Below are 20,605 nucleotides of genomic sequence, written 5' to 3' on the forward strand. Positions count from 1 at the left end.
AACTTTAAATTTTAACAAAATAATTCAGTACATGATCAAGATTCCATCATAATTATCATAATCACCAGTAATTTACCCACCACTTTGGGAGGCCGAGGAGTTTGAGACTGGCTTGACCAACATGGTGAAAACCCATCTTTACTAAAAATACAAAAATTAGCAGGGTGTGGTGGTGCACACGTGTAATCCCAGCTACTTGGGAAGCAGAGGCATGAGAATTGCTTGGACCCAGGAGGCGGAGGTTACAGTGAATAGAGATCATGCCACTGTACTCAGTGACAGAGCAAGACTGTCAGAGTGACAGAGCAAGACTCTGTCTCCAAAAAAAAAAAAAAAAAAAACATAATGTTTACCTATTTGTGAAAAAATATCACATCATATACTAAATACACTTGAGATGGATTGAAGAGCATTCAACTTGCTGGGAGTAGTACAGAAAAATGGATCTCCTCCTTTGGAAGCGTGAATTGGCACAGCCTTCCTGAGAGCAGCCTGGGTACATCTATTAAGCACCTGAAAAATGGTTGTGTGGTTTTACTCTATAATTCCTCTTCTAGAAATCTTTCTGAAAAAAACAATCAACAATCCAAACACATTCTTTACAAAGTAAATGAGACAAGCATTCAACTCATGACACTGAAATAAAAAGGAACAGACCAAACCCAAAGAAACAATAACGAAGGAAATAATGAGATAAGGGCAAAAATCAATGAGTTAGAAAACAAAAAGAAACGACTGAGAAAATAAAGCCAAATACTGAAAAGATTAATAAGATTTCTATCACCACTGATGAAAGAAAAAAAAAATAGAAGGGAGGAAGAAATGGAAAGAGGAAATGAAGAGAGTGAAGATGATGCAGATAAAATATAAAATAATGAAATAACAAAAAAAATTTAAAATAAAAGTTAAGAGCCAAAATATGCTAATCAAACTGAAAACCTATGTAAAGTATATAGATCCCTAGAAAGCTGTAAAATGTCAAAATGGGTACAAGAAGAAATAAAACATTTAAGAACCAATAGGTGGTAAACTGAAATAGTCAGACTTCCCCTCTCAGGTGCTTTCTTTAAAAAAAAAAAAAAACACACAACAGGTGACTTCCTTCTATCACCAGGATTTTCAATGATGGGAATTCAATAGTTTTTATTCTGAATATTGCATTAAATTGATATGGCCAGAAAAATATATGGTATTCTTTTAGGCAGAGGCATCAGTTCGTTCAAGGCCTATCACACAAGCCTTCTGATGCATGGCACATTGCATTTTCCCATTAAATGTAAACAGAGAGGGGCTGGGGGTGGTGGCTTATGCCTGTAATCCCAGCACTTTGAGAGGCTGAGAGGAGTGGATTACCTGAGGTCAGGAATTTGAGACCAGCCTGGCTAACATGGTGAAACCCTGTCTCCACTAAAAATACAAAAATTAGCCAGGTGTGGTGGCTAATCACAGCTACTAGCGAGGCTGAGACAGGAGAATTACTTGAACCCAGGAGGCAGAAGTTACAGTGAGCCGAGATTGTGCCACTGCACTCCAGCTTGGGCGACAGAGCAAGACTCTACCTCAAAAAAATAAATAAATAAATAAAGTAAACAGAGATAAAAAGTTTTATGTCTACTAAACCATAAGGCACCAACCTAATGCAATAGCTGTGGATTAGCCACAGTACTGCAGAGCACCAGGGGCAAGGTCAGCCAGCATAGCAGATCACTGTCACCACCCCAAATATTTCCATGTGACTTCAAGATACTCTAATTTGGTAGAGTTGCAGGGAAGAAGGGGTATTCTGTTGAGTCCCTGCTATGGATTTGGTGAGAGATTCCACTTGACTAAAGCTGTTAAAATCAGTCTGCTGTCCCCAACCACATGACAACCCCGCTACTGCTGATAGAGATAGCAGTGAATGAGATGCCTGCTCTGTGCCCAAGGAGAGTAGCCATGCAGATGCCCACCAGAGACATTTCACTTAACAAATACACTTGGAGCCCCTAGTCTATTCTAGGCAGCACATTTGCTCCAGACACGAATGCCCTAAAAAAGTTCACAGTAGAGACAATTTTTCCAGTGACCCACTTCTACAATGTGGGTAAGTAGCACTTTTTCCTGAATTAGAAAGTGAGATGTGGAACCAAGAAGGCTCAACACTGCACCAGTTAAACATACTTAAGCATGGCATGGGGATCTGGCTCCTGTGAGCTAAACTGGCAAAAGCATTTGAGGAAGACATTTCTTGGGAATGTCGGCACTGACAACAAAAGGAAAGGCATTAAGGATTTAGGAAGCTTCAGGTTAGGGAGTGGTCAGCATGACGCACAGCATGACAGCATCTGGACAGTTTAAGGTGCAGAAAAGTTTTGTACTATCTACAAAGGAACCCCTTGCCCCATTCCCAGAAGCTAACACAACATAAGAAGTAGAGTTGTAGAGTCCTAGGTTTAAGCTTCAGCTCTATTAGTTATTAGATATATGATCTTGGACAAGTAATACTTTTGAGCCTCAGTGATTCATGTGGGTAAAGAAGTATAACACCCATTATAGAAGAGAAACTCCAGGAGGTGGCTGCCATCAGACTCTTCTCTTCCTCCATATGCTGCTCTACCTGTAAAAAGGTGTAGTCTTTCCTCCCCTTCAATCTGGACTGGCCCTATGATTTGCTTTGACCAATAAATGAGGCAGAAGTGACCTGTATAATTTCCCAGGCGGCATGTGCAACAGCTGGAACCCAGCTGCCCTGTTATAAATGTAAGAAATGTAAGCCACATGAAGCCATTTAGAGAGAACCATAGTACTCCACTTGACAGTCCCCAGCTGAGCTCTCAGCTGACAGCCAGCACCAACTGCCAGTCACGTGAGTGAGCCACCCTGGATGAGTGAACCCAATCGAGCCACCAGATGACTGCAGCCCCAGCTGACAATACAGGAAACAGGAGAAAGGCCAGCTGAGTCCAGTCCAGGTATATTAAAGTCAAAATCTCACAGAACACAAAAAATCAATGTAATCCAACACATCAACAGGCTAAAGAAGAATAAAATGATCAAGAAATGCAGAAAGAGCACTTGACAAAAACCAACATCTATTGTGTTGGTTAGTGCTATGTGTCAACTTGACCAGGCCATGGAATGCCCAGGTTAAACACTATTTCTAGGTGTCTGTGAGGGTGTTTCTTGATGAGATAAGCATTTGAATCAGATAGAGTAGATTGCCCTCTTTAATGCGGGTGGGCATCATCCAATCCATTGAGGGTCTAAATAGAACAAAAGGAGGAGGAAGGAAGAATTCACTCTTTTTTTTTTTTTTTTTTTTTTTTTTTTTTTTTTTTTTTTGAGATGGAGTCTCGCTCTGTCGCCCAGGCTGGAGTGCAGTGGCCGGATCTCAGCTCACTGCAAGCTCCGCCTCCCGGGTTTACGCCATTCTCCTGCCTCAGCCTCCCGAGTAGCTGGGACTACAGGCGCCACCACCTCGCCCGGCTAGTTTTGTATTTTTTAGTAGAGACGAGGTTTCACCGTGTTTGCCAGGATGGTCTCGAACTCCTGACCTCATGATCCGCCCGTCTCGGCCTCCCAAAGTGCTGGGATTACAGGCTTGAGCCACCGCGCCCGGCCGGAAGAATTCACTCTTATGTCTGGCTACTGCTTGAGCTAGTTCATCTCGGTTCATCTTCTCCTGCCCTCAGACTGGGATTTATATCCTAGGCTCCTCCAGTTCTCAGGCCTTCGGACTTGAACTGAATTGCACCACTGGCTTTCGCAGGTCTACAGCTTGCAGACAGAAGATCATGAAACTTCCCAGCCTCTATAATTGTGTGGGCCAATTCCTTGTAACAAATCTCCTTTTATATCTATATGTAGCCTGTTGATTCTATTTCCCTGGAGAACCCTAACTAATACAGTCATTCATAACAAAAGCTCTCAGAAAACTAGGAATAGAGGGGAACTTCCTTAACTAGATAAAAAGCATCTATAAAAAACCCACAGCTAATGTCATACTTAATGGTGAGAAACTAGAAGTTTTCCCAGTTAAATTAGGGATAAGGCAAGGATATTCCTCTCATCTCTCTTTTTCAAGATTGTACTGGAAATCCTAATTAAGGCAATACAACAACAACAACAAAGAAAAGGTATATAAGATTGAGAAGGAAGAAATAAAATCATCTTTGCAGACGCCATGATTACCTATGTAGAAAATCTGAAAGAACTGACAGAAAAACTCCTGGAATTAATAAGCAATAACAACAAGATTGCAGGATTTAAGGTAACTATACCAAAGTCAATTTCTCACCTATATATCAGCAATGAAATAAATAGAATTTGAAATGTAAAACAACACCATTTACATTGTCACCCAAAAGATGAAATACTACTGAGCTATAAATCTAACAAAATATATATAAGATCTATATCGGGGAAACAATAAAACTCTCATGAAAGAAATCAAGTAACTAAATAAATGGAGAGATAGTCCATGTTCATGGCTAGGAAGACGCACTATTGTCAAGATGTCAGTTCTTCCCAACTTGATCTATAGATTCAATGCAACCCCAGTGAAAATCCTGGCAAATTCCATTGTCTGAATATACCACAGTTTATTAATCCATTTGCCTGCTTAATGACATCCTGGTTGCTTCCAATTTTTTAGCAATTATTAATAAAGCTGCTATAAACATCTTTATTTTATAATTAAAATTATTTTGTAGATGTCAACAAACTGACTTTAAAGTGTATACAGACAGGCAAAAGACCCAGAATAGACAACACAAGTAACAATCAGAAGACTGACACTATCCAACTTCAAGACTTACTGTAAAGCTACAGTAATCAAGACATTATGGTATTGGTGTAAGAATAGAGAAATATATCAGAACATAATAGAGAGCCCAGAAATAAACCCACATAAATATAGCCAACTGAATTTTGACAAAGGAGCAAAGGCAAAACAATGAGGAAAAGATAGTCTTTTCAACAAATGGTGCTGAACAACTGGACATCTACCTGCAAAAAAATCAGTCTAAACACAGACCTTACACCCTTTACAAAAATTAACTCAAAATGAATCATAGGCCTAAATATAAAATGTAAAATTATAAACTTCTAGAGGATAACATAAGAGAAAATCTAGATGATGTTGGGTATGGTGATGACCTTTTAGATCTAAGACTAAAGGCACAATCCTTAAAAAAAAAAATTGATAAGCTCGACTTCATTAAAATTTCAAAATTTCTGTTTTTCTAAAAACACTGTCAAGACAATGAGACAAGCCATACACTAGGAGAAAATATTTGCAAAAGACATATCAACCCAATTTAAAAATGGGCAAAAGAACCAGACAGACACCTTACCAAAGATACACAGATGGCAAATAGGCATATAAAAAATGTTCCATATCGTATGTCCTTAGGAAACTGCAAATGCATTTCCTTATAGAAAAACAATGAGATACTACTACATACCTATTAGAATGGACAACATCCAGAACTGTGACAATACCAGTTGCTGGCAAGATGCAGAGAAAAGAAACTCTGATTCACTGCTGACAGGAATACAAAAGGCACAGGCACTTTGGAAGACAGTTTGGCAGTTTCTTACAAAAATTAACATATTCTTACTATATGATCCAGCAATTGCACTCCTTGGTATTTATCCAAAGGAGGTAAAAACTTATGTCCATTCAAAACCTACACATGATCTTTATAGCAGCTTTATTTGTAATTGCCAAAACGTGGAAGCAACCAAGATGTCCTTCAGCAGGTGAGTGGGTTAATAAACTGTGGTTTTTCTAGACCACAAATTATTTAGCAGTAAAAGATAGGAGCTATCAAGCCATAAAAAGACACTGAGAAGTCTTAAATGCTTATTACTAAGTAAAACAAACAAACAAACAAACAAAAAGCCAATCTGAAAAGGCTACATTTTGTATGATTCGAAGAAAAGGCAAACATATGACATTCTAGAAAAGGTAAAACTATGGCCACAGTAAAAAGATTAAGAGCTACCAGGGTTGGGGCAGGAGGAGGGAAGGATAAGTAGCCGAAGCACAGAAGAGTTTTAGGGCAGTGAAACTGCTCTATATGATACTACAATGGTGGATATGGGTCATTACACATTTCTTAAAACCTAAAGAATGTACACCACCAAGAGAAAACCCTATTGTAAAGTATGGACTTTGGGCAATAATGATATGTCAATGTAGGTTCATCAATTGTAACAAATGTACACCTCCAGGGCTGGACGCACATAGTTGGCGAGGCTATGTATGTATAGGAGCATGGGGTATTATGGGAGCTCTCTGTACTATCTGCTCAATTTTGCTGTGAACCAAAAACTGCTTTTCTTGTTGTTCTGTTTTTGAAACATGGTCTTGCTGTGTTGTCCAGGCTGGTCTCAAGCTCTTGAGCTGAAGTGATCCTACTGCCTCAGCCTCCCAAGTAGCTGGGACTACAGGAGTGCACCACCATGCCTGGCTTTAAAACTACTTTTAAAAACTAAAGTATATTCAAAACGGGAGGTAGGGGGAATCTCACAGAACAGTGAGAGATAATAAAAGGTGGTTGTTTCTTTAAAACACAAAGCTTCAGGATAGCTTGTTGTGCAGAAACAGGTAATGAAGACACCCTTCTAAGGAGGAGACTGCCAATGAACTGGTCATGTCCCTTCTTGGTTTCTCTACAATAGAATCCATGTGCTTTGGCTGGATAAATGGCCTCCCAACCAGAGATTACATTTCCTAGCTCCCCTCTCAGTGAATGTGGTCACAGGACTAGGTTCTGGTGAGTAGTACTTGAACAGATATGATATAAGCCACTTTCAAGTCAAGTTCTGAAAGGGAGAGAGCCTGTCCTCCCCTTCCCTTCCATCCTTCCTGCTGGTCAAAAAGCAAACTTGACAACAAGAGCTGGAGCAGCTACCTTACAAAAGGTGGGACATGTTGAAGACAGCAGGGGAACATGGGAGAAGGAACCAGGGTCTCTGATGCTAGCTAGACACCACACTAGCTGTGAACTACAGTTACTCTGGAGGCTAAGTTTCTGCAGCCAAGCTTGTTTTCTAAATATCCTATCTCATTGGGGTGTGCTAAAGATCAAGTGAGACAAGGTAGATGAAGTATCTAACACAGGGCCTGACACAGGGCAGGTTAGTTCCTCTTCATAAGCTCTGAGAGCTCAGAGGCTCCAGCAAGAGAATGCAGCTACTTGGACAGCCCTGCTCAAAGAACCCTGCTCATCTCCTTTAGATGGTCAGTTCCTGCAACCAAGTCCATGGCTATGAATGGGACACATTCAGAATGCAGAGGAAGGTCAACCCTGGTGATCCATAGAGTAGCAGATGCTGAAGGCAGAGCATTCTCAACTGTACTTCCCAAAACCTACCTTTGTCATTTTAAATGACTGCACTACTTTCAATATGCTGTCCTGTCTTCAAGATAAAATCCAAACTCCTTGGCCAAATATACAACCCATGTCTTTCACAACCTATCCCTGCTCTTTGATCTAAGCTCAACTCTTTCACTCCCCATCACACTCTGCACTCTAGTCCTGATGAGTGGTTTGTAGTTCCCTGATGATGGTAAGCTATCTCCAACATCATTTGCCTGCAAACTTAACTCTGTTCAGAGTTCCTCTGCTCACTTCTCTACTTGGCTGACTCTTGCTCTTCTTAAGACAAGGTTCAGTAATCACTATCACCTCTAGGACACTCTTGCTACCTATGGCAGAGACTGCTCAAGGACCCTCCAAAATTCTTTCTCTTTCTTCCATAACATGAGAAGTTTTAGGCTGGGTGCAGTGGCTCACACCTGTAATCCCAGCACTTTGGGAGGCTGAGGCAGGAGGATCACCTGAGGTCAGGAGTTCAAGACCAGCCTGGCCAACATGGTGAAACCGCGTCTCTACTAAAAATACAAAAATTAGCCGGGCGTGGTGGTGGGCGCCTGTAATCCCAGCTACTCAGGAGGCTGAGGTAGGACAATTGCTTGAATCCAGGAGGCAGAGGTTGTAGTGAGCCGAGATCGTGCCATTGCACTCCAGCCTGGGTGACAAGAGTGAAACTAGGTCTCAATAAAAAAAAAAAGTAGTTTTAGATAGCACATAGCCACCAAGCTAACGACTATTTCCCAGCCTCCCAGCTGTGCCCGTGGGACTCAGTGCTGGTCAACTGGGTGTGAGCAGGAGTGACTAGTGCTCCCTGCCAAACTGCCACTAAAATAAACGAGGGCTCCCATTCTCCTTCCTACGGGCTGGGTTGTGACCTGATGATGATTTATCTCCAGCACTCAGACAAAGGCAACACACTAAAAATGACAGAACGAGAAGATAAAACGAGCCCGGGTCTCATATGTCTGAGAGGAGTAATGATGAAAGAGAAATTTAAGAGTTTACTTTGAATTCTGAATGCAAATCCCCTCCATGGCCTTCAATAGCCTTTGAATCAAACCCACCAATTATAGAAGACAAGCCACAGCATCACCTAAAAGACCCAGGATTAGGGTAGAAAACTTAATGGACTCAGGTCACTGATTCAAACTATCCAGGACAGGGGGAAGCAAATCAAGGCCCACATCATCTTGACACGATTGGATCATCTTCTTGAATCTTCCACCTCTGCTCCTTTTTTCTGACAGGAGTTTCCTTGCTTGATAGAAAGTCAGAAAAGCTTGGGGCCTTACCTCTGGAGACTTTGTAAACTTCATAGAAGGAATAGAAGTGGAAGCCTAGTGAGGCAAGTAGGTAAAGTGCCAGTTCCCATCGGGGCAGCATGGCTCCTAGGCACGAAGATTCCCGATGCCCACACTGAGAGTTTCTGAGAAAGAGACAAAATATTAAGCCATGAACATGACACTAGAGAACAGCATCTTAACATCAATTCAGTTAGTTCGCACTCCCCGAGACCATCACTGTTGGAGGTGATACAGACATAACCCCAATAAAGCCTCCTCCTGCCTGTGACCTTACTCCCTCCTGCATCCAACAAACACACACACATGCACACATACACCACACACACTCAACCTGCCTGTCAAAGGGGTCAGGTCTTTTCCTACAGGTTCCCACAGCCTCCCATCAAAGTATACATCAGTTCTCTACTCATTGCATAATATACCTGTCTCTTCTGTGGAGTGAACCTCAGATAGCAGGGACCATGATCTCTGACTCCCCAGCCCCTAGCGCAGTGCCTGGAATGTAGCAAGAAGGGACTACCAGGTGCTTTGTGAATAATAAATGGCTTCAGAAAGTCTGAAAAGCACAAACAATATCCAAACCTCTAAGCCAACAGGCTCACCATCCTCGTTGTCCCTTTCAAGTATCATACTATAGGCCAGGCATAGTGGCTCATGCCTATAATCCCAACACTTTGGGAGGCCAAGATGGATCACTAGAGGCCAGGAGTTTGAGACCAGCCTGGGCAACATAGCCAGATCCCATCTCTAAAAAATAAAATAAAAACTTAAAATCAGCTGGGCACGGTGGCACACACCTGTTACCCCATCACTTTGGGAGGCCAAGGCAGGTGGATCACTTGAGGCCAGGAGTTTGAGACCAGCCTGGCTAACACAGCAAAACCTGTCTCTACTAAAAATACAAGAATTACCCAGGCATGGTGGCATTTGCCTGTAATCCCAGCTACTCAGGAGGTTGAGGCAGGAAAATCACTTGAATCCAAGAGGCTGAGGTTGCAGTGAGCCAAGATTGTGCCACTGCACTCCAGCCTGGGTGACAGAGTGAGACCTTGCCTCAAAAAATATATATAAGAAATCAAGTACCATCCTGCAGTTGATTATCAGAATGGAATACTATAAACCTGTCTGTCTGCCATGCATCTACGCACTTTATTTATGTATTTTTGGAGACAGGGTCTATGTTGCCCAGGCTAATCTTGATTTCCTGGCCTCATGTGATCCTCCCACCTCAGCCTCCTGAGTAGCTGGGGTTACAGGCACAAGCCACTGTGCTAGGCCTCATCCATACATTTCTTAAAGGGCAGTTAATGACATAACCACAGGCATCTGTGACAGACACTGCTCATTACCCACTGCCCCTCACTACCCCTTTTCAGAATTCAGTCTCTCTTCTCACACAGCAATTAAAATTTCCTCTGGACACCAACACTACACTGTAGCTAAGTGTGGACACCTGAATAGCTCCATTCAAAAGGATGTGAGTGAAGGGACAAGGCTGTGGCCATCTCTTTCTTTCCCTCCCTTTCCTGTTGAACAGAGTTGGAACAGCCACCATGGATGAAGAGGTGAAAGTCACATGGACAAGACAGAGGCCTCTCAGTCCCCAAATCCATGTACCACCCCCAACCCCCAAAGTGCCCCAGACTACTTAGATCTAGACTGTTACAGGAAAAAGAAATGCATTTCTAGGTTGTTGAAGCCTCTCCTATTCTAGATCTCTCCATCATGGCAGCCATGACTATATTCTAAGTAATAGAGAAGGTATAGGAAAGTTAGATCCTAAAATTCAGCAAATTAAATGATTCCAAATGTTCCAACTAACAGAGTTCACTAAATTTAAACCCATTTATGGCCTTTACTGCTTTACTTAAACCTCTCAAATATGTCTCATTGTGGATGCTAAATTAAGAGCAAAATTTTAAGCTGCACCCCCCTCCCCAACCCCACCAACTACTTCTAACATGTGACAGTAATGCCAAACCCCAGAATTCACACATTATCTCATTTTGTTTTCACAACAGCCTGGTGAAGTAGGTGGAAGTGGAACAGGGGAGGTAGGCATTTTATAGATGACAAATGTGATGAGGTCACAGAGCCAGAAATAACAGCCAGAGCAGAAAAGCAAATACTGCATGATCTCACTTATATGTGAAATCTAAAAAAAGTCAAACTCACAGAAGTGGTGGTTGCCAGGGGCTGGGGGGAAGGGGGGAAGATGCTGGTTAAAAGATGTTGGACAGGATGAATAAATTCTGAGGATCTATCATACAGCATGGTGATTCTAGTTAGCAATAATGTATTATATTCTTGAAAAGTGCTAAGAGTAGATCTTAAATGTTCTCATCATAAAACGATAAGGAGGTAAGGTGATGGGTATGTTAATTACCTTGATTTAATCATCTCACAATGTATAGCTAGACATCACATTGTACACCATAAATATGCACAATTTTTGTCTAAATAAATGAGTAAACAAATAAGTAAACAACTGAGCCAAGGCTCAAAGCCAAGTCTTTGGACCCAGGCCGCTGCCCCTCCACTCTGCCACGGCCAATCCCATTAATGCCAGTGTACAGTTACTCAGACTTAGAGCCTGACTCAGAATCTGCCGCACACAAACTCCTTTCTCCAGGCCACTGGGAGACAGAGCAGGAAGGGAAATAAACTTCAACTTTGATAAACCACGATTTCAGAAATAAGTGGTCTTGCACCCAGAGTGCCCCATTTCATTACCTAAAAGTCACCCAGAAAGTTTGGTCTGGACTTTTCCTGCAACCTAAGAGATCCAGAAGCAGTCATTCATGCTTTAAAACATATGCCTAAGCCCCAGTATTTCAATAACACTTTCTCAAGTTCCTTACTATTTTTCAGAACTACTTCTAGCTTTATCCATTTCTACTCACAATTTATTTTTAAATACTTTCATCTTCAGAATAACAAGACTCCTTTCTGGAACTTTTCAGGAATTTGATAGGCTTCCCCTTAGTGGGAAGGTAATTTTAACTTCTTGGTTTATAATTTAATGTCTCGCCTGTCAAAAGATGTTGGTATTACATTGGATGACCTCTTTGCCTCACGAAGAATCTGATTAACAAAAAGCTGATCTTCTAAAAGGATTGAAATTTGAACACAAATGATCTTGTAGACTAAATGAAAGTTTTAGAAGGCTTGCCATTAGATGTTTTTCAAGGACATTCTATCTGAGACAATTCTCCTGCATTAAGGATTTAATCCTCAGGGAACTAGAAAATTCAGTTTAATAATTTTTCATTTTGGTGCTTTTTTTTTTTTTCTTCCTGGAGACAGGGTCTTGCTCTGTTGCCCAAGCAGGAGTGCGGTGGCATGATCTCAGCTCGCTGCAGCCTCAACTTCTCAGGCTCAAGTGATTCTCCTGCCTCAGCCTCCTGAGTAGCTGGGATTACAGGCACGCACCACAATGCCAGGCGAGTTTTTCTGTTGCCCAGGTTGGTCTCAAACTCTTTAGCTCAGGAGATCTGCCCGCCATGGCCTCCCAAAGTGCTGGGATTACAGGCGTGAGCCACTGCACCCAGCTTAGTGCTGCTCTTAGTTGGATTGTACAATGAGTCCTTATTTAACATCACTAGTAGGGTCTTGGAAATTGTAACTTTAAGCAAAACAATGTATAATGCAACTAATTTTACCACAGGCTAATTGATATAAACAAAAGGTAAGTTCCTACTGCATATTTCTGGTCACAAAAACACCAAACATCTAAAGACCAAAACACTCCTAATAGTAAACACTGAAATAAACATGAGCTATACATACACTTAAAGATTAATAAGCACAGGTAAGATCATTATTTACCCAAGTTTGATGAATCAGCAAGTGATGGCAGTTGTACTGGTGGTGGGTTAAACCAAGGAATAAAATGTTTGCAAAGCAAAAATTATAAGGAGCACCTCCTGCCACCATGCAGTTCAAAACATTTACAATCAGGGTGGGCTCACTGAGAGCTTCCATACTACATTTTTTGGTCATGCATTTGTATGATTATCATAGACGTTACAAATTTTTATTAGATAATTTTTATGCATTCATTTTCCACCCGACTTGTTCCAATTTAGGGTCTCTGGTAGCTGGAGCCCATTCCAGCAGCTCAGGACGCAAGGCAGGAACCAACCCTGGACAGGATGCCATCTCAGCGCAGAACCCACTCATACTCACACCCCCACACTCGTTACCAAACACAGGTTCAGCTGCTCACCACTTGCAAAACAAATTAGCAAGATAGAGATACGGTAGAAAGAAAGTGACTTGATTACAGACCAAAGCTAGCAACGTGCAAGACGGTCTAGACTCTTGCCTTAATGGAACCACTTCAAATTTCCAAGCGAAGTGCAAAGGCTTAAGAAGCGGAAGGCCGGCTGGGCACAGTGGCTCATGCCTGTAATCCCAGCACTTTGGGAGGCCGAGGCGGGCAGATCACAAAGTCAGGAGATCAAGACCATCCTGGCTAACACGGTGAAACCCCATCTCTACTAAACATACAAAAAATTAGCCGGGCGTGGTGGCGGGCGCCTGTAGTCCCAGCTACTCGGGAGGCTGTGGCAGGAGAATGGCGTGAACCTGGGAGGAGGAGCTTGCAGTGAGCCGAGATTGCGCCACTGCCCTCCAGCCTGGGCGACAGAGCAAGACTCCATCTCAAAAAAATAAAATAAATAAAATAAAAATAAATACATAAATAAAAAAGAAGGGGAAGGAAGTTGTGGCATGGGGTGAGGCAGTGCAGGCATGCATGACTTGTTCCGATGACTCGTCTTCAATTGTTGCTCCATCTTGTGAATGGGGTGGCATCATCTGGGGCTCAGCTGGGTTGTAAATTGACTGTAGCCTTGAAGCCATCTCCTGGTAGGGGAGATTTTCACAGGTGTCTGTGCTGTATCAAGGTCTAGTCTCTGGAACCTCAACTTCAGGCTGAAGGAGCCTAAAGACCCCACTGAAAGCAGATAACAGTGGCCCCAAAGGCTCCCCAAAATGAGAGGCAATTGCAGGGATTCCTAGGAATGTCTGACTTTTGTTGAATTTGAATTCCAAATTTGGGGTGGACGGCTAAGCCAGTTTATGAGGCCTTTAAAAGGGACTAGATTCAGAGCCCCCAACCTTGGACAGATGAACATCAACAGGCATTCGATGCCATCACAGAAAAACTTAATAGGGTACTCGGTTACACTCACACACTGCGACCATTTAGACACACCAATTCACCTAATGGGCACAGCTTTGGGATGTGGGAGGAAACCGAGTAGCCAGAGAAAACCCCTGCAGACATAGCGAGAACGTGCAAACTCCACAGACAGTGACCCCCAGCAGAAACTCCATTTTCTTCTATTCAGTGGTATAGGGAAACAATAACAGTTTCAATAATGCTATATGTTTTGTAGACATATGCACAAAGATACACAGTAACTAGCAGCAAAACAGCAGGTAACTAAGCAGCAAAACTGGCTGTCCCCTCACTCCCAAAATTTAGGGATTGAACCAAATAGTCTCCACCTGACAGCACAGTGATACATTCTGGCACCAAACCCACCTGTGGGGTCGGGGAGAAGGGGTGGGCAGGTGCAGGGGGAGTCCCAGGCTCTGTCAATTTATTGGTTGAGGAAACTTGGGTAGATAACGGCCTCCCAAATGTTTTCTCATAGGGTTGTTGAAGGGGTTAAATGTAAAATGCTTAGCCCAGGGCCTGGCAGTGAATAAGCACTCAACAAACATTAGCAGTTACTAGTGAATTTCATTCATCAGGAGCCTACCTAACCCAGACCCTGATTTTCCCCCTAAATCAAAGAAATCTGGCTGACCTTCCAGAGGTGTGCCCCATCCTACCTGCATCTGGACCTCTTTCAGGAGGTTGGCATCCCCAGGGCTTTTGTTAATGTCTCCTTCCTCTTCTGACGCCCAATCCAAGGCCACCCTGGACAGCAAGCAAACTATCCCTGGGGGTCACCTGCAAGCTTTCAGCCCAGAGCCTCTTCCTCACCACCTACCTTTCTGCTACTCCCAAGGGAATGATGGGCAGGCAGTACTTTCCACTTTCATTTTCACCACTCTCCATTACACGAATGCCACCTCAAAACACCACCACCGCAGACACTCCCCCATCTCCTTAACAGACCTTTCTTCCTCACACCTCTTTTCAACTCTTGCCTGTAGCTGACTGTCATAGTTACTACTTGAGACTGTCATTACAACAGTTACTACTGTTACTACTTGAGACCATCATTAGGAGACTAAAGGAAGGAGGATGAAGGCAGAAATGAAAACTTAAAACAAAAGTAACTATTTTAAAGGAAGGGGCCAGGAGAAAAAGAGAGCTCCCTGCTTCTAGGGAGCAAAGGCAGCAACCTCCAGCTTCTACAGCCCTTTGTTTTTATTGGGTAGAAAGAGCAGGGAGGAGGAGGTAACAATTGGTCAGCTGCTTGATTGATCACAGGTTCACATTATTGCTAACAGGCTTCAGATTTGCCTAATCACAAGAAACACCGTGCCTGGGTGGTGACTGCCCCCAGCATTCCTTCTGGCAGGCAGACGCAGTTTGTCAGTTTGCCAACAACCTGCTTTCATGAGAAACAGTTTGCTGTTTACTCATATAGCTTCCAGTGGTATACTAAGTTGATCACGACCCTCATTCTTTCGGCCTTCAACACTTGCCCACTTATCTCAGGAAAATTACTTCCCTACTTTGTTTTCCCTGTTTATTTCAGCTGTGCAGCCAGAAAGTAAATCAGAGTAGATATCTCTTAAGGGATTTATGACACAATGAAAAGGAAAAGGAAAAAGAAAAGGAAAGCTGTATATTTGGGAATATGACTGGAACCTTTTTTAAATGTCCAGACCCTTAGAGGTTCCCAAAAACACTCTCAAAAAATTATCAAGTTTCCATTTCTCATGCTCTAAACAAGCATGTCCCTCTTTAGGCAGAGCTATCTGAAATCAAGGAGATTCTTACTAAAATGTGTAACTGATGCTTCTTTTCTGTTTTCATGCAGTCAGTCCTGCACCAATATTATCAGCTAAGTGGGTAGCTGTGAGATAGCCTAGAAAAGTCATCACCACTTACAGCATCATTTCTATAGAAAACAGCCAATCTATAGTGACATAGCCTGTGTTTAAGTAGCAGTCTACCTGATTAATCTACATAAATGAGATTGCACTATTGATACGTAAGAGTGATTGGGTTGTTGGGATGTGTGATGGTGAGATGTGTCTACAAACACTTTCCCAGTGTGGGAATACTGGTCAGAACTGTAAAGAAGAGAAAGTGTGGATGGTTCAGGGAAGGGAGAACAGGAGCCAAGTGGTAAGGAGTCTTAAAACATACGATTTGACGTTTAGATTTTATTTCCTGCAGAAACCTCAGGCTTGCAAGCCAGTACATAAAATTATTCGAACGAAGCTCTACAAAGCAGCGCCTTGGTGCTGTGGTAGACCCAAGAGGCAGGGAGGTGGATGATTTAGGCCCTTAGTGAAAGTGGAGAGAGTGCTGGATCCAAGCCACACAGACGGGGAAAAATTAAGTTGTCCCTGGCATCAAACTAGTCCAGAAGTTGGTAGGAGGAAAAAAAGAGGAAGATAAAGAAGATAAAACAGAAACTCCAAAGCTGTAAGACAACAGGATCTCAAAGTTAAATGTTGAAAAGAGTGAGAATTTCGAGGCAAGTGAGGACAAAGCAATAGAATATGCCTTTAATATTAGACATTAAAGGAAATCATAGCAAAGGTTTCCCTGGAATCAGACGGAAGGAATTCAGACTGGAGTAATAGGGAGCTTTCTACACCTGCAAATTGGGTACAAACACCCCAAAGTTGAATATTTCAAAAAATATATTTATCTGGGAATTACAGAACTCAAGAGGGCCGCAGAATAAAATCTTAGCTATAAAATGGCAAGAATCTCTCAGCTAACAGAGCTTTTTCTATACTGGAGCTACTTACATTTGCATTTACTTTGGAATTTAACCCTCCACCTGCTTTCAAAGTCGCCATCTACTCCGATCCTCACAGGAGGGCTAAGCTTTTGGGGCCCTTTCAGGAATCAGAATCCTGCTTGGGAAGAAGCAGCGATCTGCCCATGGACAGAGAAGCCAGCAACGGAGCAAAATTAGAACAAAATTCCCAGCCCCCGCTGTCATACAGGCAGAAATCCTGTTCCTTGATCTTGGAAGAAAAGCATAGCTCACCTTGCCAAACCCTGAAACATGCATAACCATAATGGCTGCAAGATGGTTTTCCCCCAGCAACTTCCAATATCATTCAAAAGTACTTTAGCTTTAATTCTGATGCAGGCAACTAATGGATTCCAACACTTCCATTTTAAATTTTTTCTGCTTTTAAATCTTGATATCAAGCACTAATATCAAGCACTTGATATCTTGATATCAAGCACCCAATATTCACATGCACCAGAGGACTTTAATAAGACAGCTCTCATCATTAAGCTAACAATCCCCCCACATCAGCATCACCATCGTCACTTCTACTGACTAACTGCTCAATGTCCTTAAATGAAGATTTCCCTCTACTGAGTTTTCTCATGCTTTAGTAATAGCTGTACTATAACAAGTACTATTTACGGATTTCCTATGCTGAAAAGGCACTTTACAAGCATTATCTCACTTAATCTTCATAACAACCCTTTGAGGTTGGTGCTTCTGATAACCTCACTTAACACAAGAGGAAACCAAGGCCCAGAAAGGATAAAGAAAGCTGCCCCAAATCACACAGCTGGTAGGCAGCAAAGCTTAAATTCATACCCACTGAGTCTAACTGCAGAGCCTTCCTTCAGCCACCTCACTATTCTTAGAGTGTACTGGATTCATTTTTTCCAAAATCTATAATGAAATCAATCCATTAGGAAAGCTAGAAGGTAATACAAGTGGTCTAAGTGTAATAGAATTTTTAAACGTTATGCATAACATTAGACACTCTCTATGATGAAAAAAATTTAAATCAATGAAATGTAATCAAAATACACATGAAACATCTAACTCACATACATTCCTTAAAAGATTTACTGAAAAAGGCAAACTAAACCAAACCGATCTACCTTGGAAGTAAGAAGGGAAAGTCAGCAGTTAGGCAGAGATAAGAGTAAAATTGAAATATCTCTAAATTCAGGAATAAATGAGCACTCTGGAAACCACAAGTAATAAAAGTGAAAGATGCATATGCCCACTGAAATGACAATGGCTTTAAAGAAAATGAAATAGTAGTGCAATATTCTAGCATATTCAGAAAAAGTGGTATGACACTTTTGCCTTTTCCAGAGTCCAATTTTCATGAAACAGAACTCCATTTTATAGACTCTAAATTCCATGATTTTCTCCAAGAAAACCACCAAGTCCAGATTCCCATATCACAATTCTCTCCAAACCCGACTTCAGTCTTTTATTTTTCCTTTTCTGAGACAGAGTCTTGCTCTGTCCCCCAGGCTGGAGTGCGCTGGCATGATCCCAGCTCGCTGCAACCTCCACTTCCCGGGCTCAAGCAATTCTCGTGCCTCAGCCTGCTGAGTAGCTGGGATTACAGGCGCACACCACCATGCCCTGCTAAGTTTTCTGTTTTTAGTAGAGATGGGGTTTTGCCATGTTGCCCAGGCTGGTCTTGAACTCCTGGCCTTGAATGATCCTCCCACCTCAGCCTCCCAAACTGCTGGAATTACAGGTGTGAGCCACCATGCCCGGTCCCCACGTAAGAGTCTTATAAAGACTCTTATCCTTCAACACACATAATACTAAGAGGAAATACTTCTCCAAACCCAGAAAGGTTTCACCAACACAGAAGAATGACTAGATAGACTGAAAGAGGTCCACTGAACTGGGGAAAAAAGTCTAATTACAGAATAGTTTAAAATACCCACTACTTCCAAATCCACACCAACATATTATGTGTCAGTTATGTATTGCTGCATAAGAAACCATCACAACATGTAGTTCCTTACAACAATAAACATTTATTCTTTTTAAGGATTTTGTGGGATGTCAGTCTAGATAGTTCTGTTCATGTCCCTCCTGGGGTCATTCATGTGACTTCTGTCATCACACAACTCCACTGGGGCTGGAGGGGGCCATGATGACCTCATGCACACATCTGGCATTTGGCACCAGCTCACACAAGGCCCCTCCCTTCTCCTCCAGGCCAGGGCTCCTCCTCTGGTAAGCTAGACTCAGCTTTTTCACAGCAGTGGGGCTTCAGGGTACCAAAAGAACAGAGGCAAGAGGTGCAACATCCCTTAAAGACCAGGCTCCAGAGTTCACAGAACACTTTATTGGTCAAAGCAAGTCTAAAACCCAGCCTGGATTCAAGGAGGAGGAGAAAACAGACCATACTTCTTTATGGGAGGAGCAGCAAGCGTACCTTAGAAAGGGGTGGGGACACATCTACCACACCAGGTATATTATAAATAGTTACTAATCAATAAAATCTGGAAAATTAGTTGAAAAGATACCTTTCACAATGGATCTTCATTACATAAAATGGCACAAAGGTTGTTCCCTCCCTTCTTATATATGTAATGAAAAAAATTATGTTCCCAAGTCAGAATTTCAAAATCAGTGGGATCTCTGTTGCCATTTGGTCTCATCCAGCCAGTTTGGGGAATTCCTTTTATAATAGCCTACTTGACCATTTCCAGTAACATTACAAGGCAGAGAAACACTGTTCCTAAGCAGCTGTTGCTTTTGTTGTTGTTTTTGTTTTGAGACAGGGTCTCACTCTGTCACCCAGGCTGGAATGCAGTGGCGTGATCGCAGCTCACTGCAGCTCCAAACTCCTGGGCTCAAGTGATCCTCCTGCCTCAGCCTCCCAGGTGCACACCACCATGCCTGGCTAGCAGTTCTGATTGTTGTGTTTTCCCTTGAAATCTACCCCTGTATTTCTAAAAAATACAGATTTCTAAAAAATACAGAGGTGGACTTCTTCTGCCACTAGCCCTCTTCTACTTTCTGGAACTAAAGGCATGGAGACAACATAGTGTGATATGGTTTCAGGGGTGGCTCTGGAGTCAGAATGCCAAAGATTGAATCCCAGCTTTGCTGCTTCATGGTTGTGTGACCTAGGACAAGGTGCATAACCTCTCTGAGCTTCAGTTTCCTTATCTGTAAAATACAGTAATAGCAAATCTCAGAAGATTGATGTAAGGATTAAGTTAATTTATAAAATGATAAAACAGTGTCTTAGGCATAGTAAACTCTGAAATGCTTATTTTGTTATTTTTAATGCTATTACTATTGAGTATGCTAAAAAGTCTTTTTTATTCTTTCCAATAATACTCCTTCAAATATTTAAAGATAACTAATGCCATCTATTCCATCCAAACCCTCTTCCAGACCAACATCTATGATTCCTTCAACCATTACTTCAATGACTTGGTTCCAGGTTCCTTTCTGAAACAAGGTCTCACTCTCTGTTGTTCAGGCTGGAATGCAGAGGCACAATCTTGGCTCACTGCAGTCTCAACTTCCCAGGCTCAAGCAATCCTTCCATCTCAGCCTCCCAAGTAGCTGGGGCTATAGACAAGAGCCACCACACCCATTTTTTTTTTTTTTTAAAGAAATGGGGGGGGGGGGGTCTCACTATGTTGCCCAGGCTGGTCTTGAACTCCTGTGCTCAAGTGATCTTCCCACCTATTCCTGCCAAAGTGCTGGGATTACAAGCATGAGCCACTATGCCTGTCCCCAGATCCTCTGCCTTTCTGTCAGTTGTCTCTGTATAATACATGTACCTAAACCTGAACCCAAAGCTTCAGTTGTATCAGTGGGAGGACAAGACCATCACTTCTCTTCTTCCAGAAACTGCACTCAAATAATGAAATCTTAGACGCATGTCTTCATTCAACAAATATGAATGAACTTCTAATGACAACCAGGAACTGTGCTCTTTGTGAAGACAAAATATAAAGATCCCCTCTGTGGGGTC

General features: G+C 42.2%; 1 protein-coding gene across 1 annotated transcript in view; it reads right to left on the reverse strand.

The window, feature by feature from the left end:
* Positions 1–20,605, reverse strand: part of LOC108539521 (protein-cysteine N-palmitoyltransferase HHAT) — a gene marked incomplete at its 3' end in the record, with an annotated part of 212,538 nt that overhangs the window by 182,274 nt on the left and 9,659 nt on the right. Inside the window, exon 2 of the mRNA XM_017888279.1 lies at positions 8,657–8,790. Within this exon, the coding sequence (XP_017743768.1) occupies positions 8,657–8,747 (91 nt within the window). The remainder of the gene's footprint in view (positions 1–8,656; positions 8,791–20,605) is intronic.

The sequence above is a fragment of the Rhinopithecus bieti genome, unplaced genomic scaffold, assembly GCF_001698545.2.
Source record: "Rhinopithecus bieti isolate Rb0 unplaced genomic scaffold, ASM169854v2 scaffold_15813, whole genome shotgun sequence".
Taxonomy (NCBI): domain Eukaryota; kingdom Metazoa; phylum Chordata; class Mammalia; order Primates; family Cercopithecidae; genus Rhinopithecus; species Rhinopithecus bieti.